The sequence below is a fragment of the Arachis ipaensis genome, chromosome B04 (assembly GCF_000816755.2).
Source record: "Arachis ipaensis cultivar K30076 chromosome B04, Araip1.1, whole genome shotgun sequence".
In the NCBI taxonomy this organism is placed as follows: Eukaryota; Viridiplantae; Streptophyta; class Magnoliopsida; order Fabales; family Fabaceae; genus Arachis; species Arachis ipaensis.
The window spans coordinates 17,067,401-17,075,978 of NC_029788.2; the positions used below are offsets into that span (position 1 = coordinate 17,067,401).

The 8,578-nt window shown below is 30.2% G+C and overlaps 1 protein-coding gene across 4 annotated transcripts; it reads right to left on the reverse strand.

Annotated features, from left to right (window-relative positions):
* LOC107639034 (protein GAMETE EXPRESSED 2) lies at nucleotides 674-6,499 on the reverse strand. 4 transcript variants are annotated; one of them, XM_021120897.1, is made up of 17 exons: nucleotides 6,267-6,499; nucleotides 5,853-6,176; nucleotides 5,336-5,683; nucleotides 4,910-5,236; nucleotides 4,599-4,805; nucleotides 4,428-4,516; nucleotides 4,146-4,290; nucleotides 3,878-4,004; nucleotides 3,696-3,790; nucleotides 3,391-3,515; nucleotides 2,980-3,197; nucleotides 2,670-2,897; nucleotides 2,321-2,550; nucleotides 1,942-2,180; nucleotides 1,188-1,344; nucleotides 959-1,079; nucleotides 674-877 (listed from the first exon to the last, which is right to left on the reverse strand). In XM_021120897.1, exons 1-17 carry the CDS (start codon nucleotides 6,355-6,357, stop codon nucleotides 814-816), a joined length of 3,135 nt encoding a protein of 1,044 aa, XP_020976556.1. In that variant the 5' UTR covers nucleotides 6,358-6,499; the 3' UTR covers nucleotides 674-813. The 4 variants fall into 4 exon arrangements, with proteins under 4 accessions (XP_020976556.1, XP_020976557.1, XP_020976555.1 ...); XM_016342445.2 differs by having other exon boundaries at nucleotides 678-877; nucleotides 3,696-4,004; nucleotides 5,853-5,931; nucleotides 6,040-6,176; nucleotides 6,267-6,481; XM_021120898.1 differs by having other exon boundaries at nucleotides 675-877; nucleotides 1,942-2,084; nucleotides 3,696-4,004; nucleotides 6,267-6,496.

An 8,578-nucleotide genomic window follows, 5' to 3' on the forward strand; every position in this document is an offset into this window, starting at 1 on the left:
GTATAAAAATGGGATTCTTCAATTTTAATTTTTTTCTATAATTTTAAAAAATACTAAAAATTATAATATTTAAATATATCATTTATTTTTTCTCTGAAAAACAAAAATAGTCCTTAGTTGTGCCCTTCTTTTGATACTTTGTTTAATAGTTAATACAGATTCTTCTACCGGTATTTAACTACTAATAGTTTGGAAAGAAAAAAAAAACAGTTTTTACTTTTTATATACACTAAAAAAAATATTTACTTTTTCTTGCTTTATTATTATTATTACTATGACAAATGTTAAAAAAAGATGAAAAAGATATAAAAAGTTATGAACAGAAATACATGAGCGCAATGTTTTAAAAACTTAAAAATAGTTATAGAATAGAAAAGTTTTTAAGTATATTAGTATACTAGTATTTTAATAATTTTTAACTATTAATTTTAATTATATATATATATATTATATTTTTTATAATTGAGATTAACAATTAAAATTATTAAAATATTGTCACATCTNNTACTAGTATACTTAAAATTTTTTTTTATAGAATAATAGGATTAGGTGGAAAAGTGCTGAATTCCGAATGGTGTGTGCGATGAGCAAGTCGTTTTCAGAAGTTACTGTTGCGTGCCGTTGTTGTTGCTGCGTTGTTGGTTTGCATTTTATATTATTTAATTAATATTTCGACACTCCAAAGTCCAATTCACACCAACCTTACTGTTAGGGTGGGGGAGTATGTATTGAAGATATATATAATATATTCAACAACTCATAGAATCAGTTACTAATAGTGTTTATTTTGATTAACTACCTGTAACAAATGCACTACAAAATGCTTAAATGTTGAGTTTGAGGCATGCTGGATTTCAATTGTTGACTTGCCACCATGCTGCTAGTTGATCATTTAAGAAAAATATTAATCAATTTCAATAATCTGTAAGCAAACTATAGTTGATCAAAATAGTTTTACCTTTTGTGACGATTTCTTCTTTCATGTAAAAGGAGAATTGCACATTTGCATGTGAAGTATAAAAGCAGCACTCCCAGTGAGAACATGACAACAAATTCAATGACAATGATTGATCCTAAGCCTGTATCCACAAAAGGAGAAGAAATATCTTGTTGACTCATTCATATAAACAAAATCTAAATACCATTATGCTTCGGTTTCTTATGTATCAACTGATTTTGGTACTTACTGTGAGCAACAAATGAACTCATTAGTTGCTTTCTCATTAAAATAACCGTAGCCTCAGTATATAAAGGCATTGACATTCCCTCTGCACAATTAGGATAACATCCATGGTTTCCCATGTCATTCAATGTCAATGTCAAAACACCTCCATGCTCGCCACCCTGTTCAAAATAACAACAAATTACACACAATCTAATAACAAGTTTTTTTTCCCTCCAAAGTTAGGAGTAAGACTCGAACCCGTGACCTTTAGGTGAGTATGGAGAGACTATCCCATTTGAATTATAACTCGTTGCAACAAGCTTTTGATAATACACTAAACAAAAGAAACTATAACTTAAAATTTTAAAATAATGTTATATATATTTTTGAATTGCTCACACCCGACATATCAAGGATTAATCTATGATGAATCTAAATTCCATTTAAGAGTTTATCACTAGTCAATGGATTACTATGAGATTTGAACCCCAACATTTAATAAAGCGGATGGTTGAGTTATCTATTCGACCAACCCAAATTGATTAACATTTTATATCTTTACAAGACTCTTAAGATTCTATTTTAGTTTAAATTTATACTTAATATAATACTCTATGGACATTAACTATACTTAATAAATCTTAGTATTTTTTATATTAAAGGAACATATAATAGTGCATCTGCTACTAGTCATAAACTTTTGTGTAGTCTTTGAATTTATATTGAAGAGCGTGATTAGTGCTCCAACTTCAAGTTTAAAAAGAAACACAACTCACATGAAAAAACAGTTGCTCCATAACACCATTGCAGTCGTTGACTGTGCCCTGAAATCTGATTCCAGTAGCTTTGACCATAAAATGCTTTGAGATTGTAACATATGTCTGAAGAGGCTGCCATTGATAACTATCCTTGTGCTTCACTTCAGTTGTGTTGATCAAGTTAGATGGAAGATTTGTTACTAATAAACCATCATTTACTTCCATAGAGAAAGTCAACATAAAATTACTTTGACCTCCTGATATATATGATCCATCAGCAAATTTTAGAATAATGAGTTCAATATAATTTAAGGTTAAATCTTATATAATTCATAATTTATGTAAAGCAAAAAAATAAATAATGATATAAGACATTAATAGAGCTTCCAAATCATACCAGGGAAATTAGGAAGATCAGGATCTCCAATGGAAAAGTTGAACTTATCTTTCTCTTTGTCAAAAATAAGGGTCTCATCTTCATTACTCTTCAATACAATGAAGTTGGGAACTCTAATATATGGAGGATCATTGACAGGGTCAATGAAAATGGGAACACCCAATGAATTCATTCCATTCTTATTCTTAGCAGAAACCTGAATAATATCTCCACCATAAAAGTTCTCATTTCTGAAGAAAGAAACACTAAAGTTAATAATAATAACAAAAAGTTTAGGAGGTTAAAATGCAATTAATTTTCTTAGTAGTAGAAAATACAAACTGATAAAAGTATGTATAAGAAAACATACCCCAGATACTGAATTGAGTGAAGAGCATAATTAATTACTTCCACAGTGCCTTGTAGTTGCAAACTGCTTGCAGTTTCATTCCCTGAATTTATGGTAAGTTCATTCCACATTGCTTGTCCAAATTGCATCACCATAGGAAACAAAAGTATACTTCCAAATTGTGCACTCAAATTAACTGAAATATTCTCTATTGGATTTGAATATGCTATCTCAAACCCAGAGAAGCCACTGCAAGAAGGCACACAATAAGATCACATAGGGAAAAAAAAGTGTAAATTATATTAATAAAACATTTTTTTCATATGCTTACCCAAACCTAGGACATATCAAATCTTCTGTTGCTTGTAGTTCACTTGGAACAGAAGCAAATTGTGGTGGAACATTGAGAACAGATATGTTTACATAAGCATTAGCAAGGTTTTCATTCACATCAGATATTGTGTACCAAAATGAATCATTTCCATAATAATATTTATATGGAGTATAACGAAACATCCTTCCATTCTGTAGAAGTGAACCATGGTCTGGCTGAAAAAAAAAAAAGTAAAAAATAAAAATAATAAACTCTTTCAGTAACCAATTATTGAGGTTTTAATTTGATTGATTCTGTAGACAAATCAAAGCTAAGGATACTTAAAATGGTAGAAGAAAATGAATTCTTTTATTGTAAACTAATGTAATTGATAACTAATTAAGGATCTTCTCTAATTAATGATCTTACTTTTGAGAATTGAACTATAGTTGCATTATCACCAGCAAAGTAATCATTTGCTAAAGCATCAATGGCAATTGATTGATCCTCCCAAACAGATACTATATCATTGTTGGCTTTGGGAAAATACTCACCTGTGACATGAAAAATCAGTTTTACATGTTCATATAAATTTTATAAAATATAATTAGTAATAAACATTTCAGCTTTTCAAGGGTCAACTACTGTACTATATAAAATAAATTAAGTTATAAATTAAAATCACTTAAAAAAAAAAACAAGCACATCATAAGCAGAATGCAATTTGAACTTACTGCTATACACATTGATACTGAAGGGACATGGCAGAATATCCTTGCCATCAAAGGAAGCACAAATCTCATAAGTTCCAACATCTTTAGCCATATAGCTACAATTGTATGAACCATCCATGTTATCCTTAATGTCCAAAGTTTGAAAAAGAGATTTGTTAGCTGAAGTAGTCTCCAACTTCAACCTTGATTGTTGTGCAAGAACAGGGTTTGAAAATGAATCCATAAGCTGCACTAGTATTTCATTTTCTGACATCTTTGCCACCTTAGAAGAAAACTTGACCACATTTGACAAGGAACCATTAACTTCACCTGCAACAAAATCAAGCACTATAAAGTAGAAACCATTTCTCTCTACAGAAGCAATTGATCTCTCCTAGCTAAACATTCTTATATGTTGAAGTTGAAATATTTTCTTTTGGTCAAATGCAAAAATGCAAACTAATTCTTTACCTGCTTTTACTTCTTTTCTGAGTGTATGACCCTTGTTCAATAAGACATTTCCACAATATACATGTATATCATAAAACCCACTTTTCTCAGGTGTGTAATCTACATGGAAAGCACTCATAGCTATAGAGCTTTCACTGCTGTTAATCTGAAATCAGGGTAAAATGACATTAGAAATCCAAGTAATTATTTACCACAAAAAATGTGTGTGACACAAGGAAGCTATAAACAATTCAGTATGAGAAAAAGAAATGAGTACAATAACACTTAGCTTATATGTCATACATTGTTATTAAGGTCCATTGAAGGGGAAGGGGCAACATTCATCTGACTGATAAAACCATATTGTTGCACTCTTGAAACTGACACAGTACCTGATACCAAAACCACGTATGAGAGTTAATCAAAATTAGATTCTAGAAGAAAAAAAATTATGAAATAGAAGGTTGATCATACCATTTTTAGTTAGGATGGGATAAATGAATGGAGAAACACTATACGAGTCATTTTCTTTTAGAATTTGTACTTCAACTATGTCTACTTCGACAGGAGAAGGATATTCATAAACATCATTTAAATAAACAGAGAATTCTTGCTTTATGCCAGCTACTGAATCATTCAAACCAGATCCATTAACAATACTTTTTATTCCATCACAATAACCTATTCAAAGAACAAGAACACAAAATCAGAACTACATTAAAATTGAAAAATAATCATAAAAAAAAATCAAAATATAATACTTTGGAATCCGGATAAAATTTTACCTACAAAAACAGAATAAGCATATGGCATATTGGAAATGCTTTTGTTATGCTTGGCATCATATAATGTTAAGAGGAACTTTCCTGGTTCCCAATTTCCAAATGAAAATAATTGAATTCCAGCTTCCACTTCTTCAAAATGTTGATCTGATATTGGTATTGACAAGTTTGTATCTCTTTGGACGACTTCGGCATCGAAAGGATACAACCCTGAAACTAGATTCCCATACTGATCTAATTGATGAATGAAGATTTCCATCTTAGAAGACAATTGCCATGCATGTGAATCAATGTTCCATTTGGCAACACATTTAGAAACATCTACAGGTCCTGGTAGTACACAATAGGAAAATAAGTAATATTTATTGCAAAATTAAAAATAAATATAACTACTAATATAATTGTTTATTGATATTTAATTACAACTACCTGAATTCACTTTCAATGGTAATGGAGAGCCATTCAAGGTTTGATTCCCTCCTTCTATGTACAATGAGAATTTTCCAGCTTTAATAACAACAAACTCAATGATAACATAATCAAACTCGTTCCATCCAATATTGGATATGTCTGGCATACTAGCAATAGAACCATTATTTTCATATAGCGCAAACAACTTAAAGTCAGGCAAATAAGACACTTGAGTTGTTTTTTTATTAGAGATACTGTTCCCAAATGCATCTTTGAGGAGTACCGTGATGGTAGCTTTTGCACCAGCTTCGTACTCATGTTTCATGCCATTCCATGATGCAACACACACAGAAGGGTACATATTCCCTTCAATCACACAACAACATATTTTAGTGTCAACAACTATGTGCACAAATTTTTAAAATGTCAATCATGTCCTCAACATCTTTTAACATTGAAGAACACACATGACACAACAACAAAGTTTCAAACCCAACCTAAGAATACACAATATTAAAGACCATTGTAACCAAACCTGGCTCAACTTGAAAATGCAAGGATGAGTCATAGACTTGATAATGGTCATCTTTGATAAGTACATTGAACACTCCAACCTTTATGGGAGTGAAATAGATCTTCCAATCATTACTGGATTCACCTTTAAAACTCAACAACATAGTAGACACATAAGAACTGTTCCCTTCTTTTCCATTAACACTTACAATAGGTTTGAAACCTTTCTTGTCAATCATATCAGCACGCTCAAGAACTTTCACCTTCATGGCTGCAGTCTCACCGGCATGGAATGTATTCTTATCATCCCACCAACTGAACACAAAAATGGGTAATTCTGCTCTATCTGTGACAAAAAGAAATTGAATAGAAATAGTAGAAGAATATACCAAAATTTAAATTTTTTACAATGGGAGAACCCGGAAGTAATAACTACCTGAAGATGTAAATTTAAAACAAGAGAATAAGTAGAAGAAGAAGAAAGCAAAAGAGAGTGAAGTAATGGTAATGAGTTTGAGAATTTCCATTTGCACTAATGTGCAGTTTAGATTTTGGACAGTAAATGCACTGTCCGTACATGCTATTGATCTAGAAATGCTTTGGCAGTTACCAGCGCTCAATAACTTTTCTTTTTTTCAATCAAATTTTTAATAAATTAATTATCACATTAAAAACATTAATTTAAAATAATAAAATGTTAATCACTTATGTACTCAATGCTTAAAAAGTTGAAGTACTACTTACCTATGCAGTCAGTATTTCAAAAGCACATTGTATTAGTAGTTAACAAACAAATGAGTGTATTTAGGTCATGTTTATTTGTCATTTAATAGTTCTATTAACTTTTTATTTTTAATATTTAAAGACAATGTTGTATTTTTTAGTTAATATATTTATTTAGTTACTTTTACTTTTGTACAGAATTAAATTTTAATAAGATAACAATTGTTATATGTTAAAAATTTTGTTTAACTTAAACCTCAAAATTAAATATCATTAATCTTTCATTATGCAACACATATATGATATAACAATAGGTATACGGTGACAAATCATGGAATTCAATTTACTAAAAACACTGATTACAGATGTAGACTGCACAAATGATCTTGATGATAAAAGATCTATTATGTATTTATTTTAGTTAGTAGTAATCCAATCTTTTAGTTCAATAAAAAATAATAATTTATAAGTAAATCTTCTATGGTACAGATATTTGGCTGATATTGTAACCGAATTTTTTTAATTCAAAAACTACTTATAGAATTCAAAATTCAACCTCTCAAACTCTAATTAATTGTGATAATTTGGGTGCAGTATTGCTGTCTAAAAATCCAATTTTGCATAATAAAAATAAAGGAGACCACTTACATAAAAATATTCAAAACATCTTTTTTTATGGATTTTTTATTTTAACCAATCAAATTATAGCATATAGAACCGATTAAACCATATATTTTGTCAAAATTAAACCAAATAAATTGATTTAAATCAAAAATTAAATAAACCAAATTTTAAACCGATTTAAATTAATTTTTTATTTTTTATATATATATATATATGCCCTGAGGAAAAGACACAATAATCCCCAGTAAAATTACTCAAAATTGATGCATTCATATATATACACAAATGCTATTAACGATCTCGCCTTCGCCGCCAGTTCAGGTAAGACCTCCCCTTTATCCTCTTCAAAGTTCAATCTGTTGTATTTGTGCTATATTGTTTTCTTCTGTGGTTTATTCTGAATATGCTTATGGTGTATTATTGATGATTCTGTTGAGTTTTGAGTTATTAATTTACTGAATTAATGCTGTTGAGATTGATTTATAAATCCAATCTGTTGTACTTGTGCTGTATCGAATTTTTCTTCTGAGTTACTAATCTGTATGATTGAATCTTTTCTGCTGCATTGAACTGAATTTATTTATTTATTAAATTTTTCAGTTGAATTTTGCTAAGCTGCATCTTGTTTTACTTGAATTTTGTTGTTGTTGAATCTTGAATTCTTATTATTGAGTTCTGATTTTAACTACTTTCAGTTATTATAGCAGATAAATCATCAAAAAACAACTAATATTGTTTAGATATTTAAAGCAACATGTTGTGCAACAACTAGAAAAGAGGGAAGCACAAGTAATTGAGGAGGAACAACAGCAGGCAACGGTGGTGGCACCACAACCACGAGAGAAAAAGGAACCACCGGCTACTGTGTTGGCAGAATCTGTGGAAACGGAAACAGAGCAGGCACTAGTGGTGATAACTGATAAGAATAGAGGAAATGGAACCACAGCAGACATTAGTAGTTAGTGGGAAAAATAAACTAAGTGGAAAATAATGGTGTGCTTGCTTATCTACTGCATTAGCTAAACAAAAAGAATTAAGCAGCACTTTCTTGATCCCTGACCCTATTATGTAGTCAATTAGATGCACAAATAGAATTGAAGTTAGTCCACAAGTTGGAACATGAAGCCATATTTTTTTTCCTTTGCTCTCTCCCTCCCTCTCCTCTCCCTCTTGTCTTTCAAACACATCTTGAAGAATGAACCAATTTCGCATACACAAAGGTAAAATGAGACCCAAGTTTTGCACCTTTGCAACGAGCAGAAAAAAACTGATAAAAAACACTAAAGCAATAATTCCTATGAAAAAAAGAAAAACCTTTTTCTATTTAGACAAACTTAAATCCATAACAACAAAATCAAATTTACATTGTCACAAAGCAAGCAATGGGAAAGAAATGTTTGT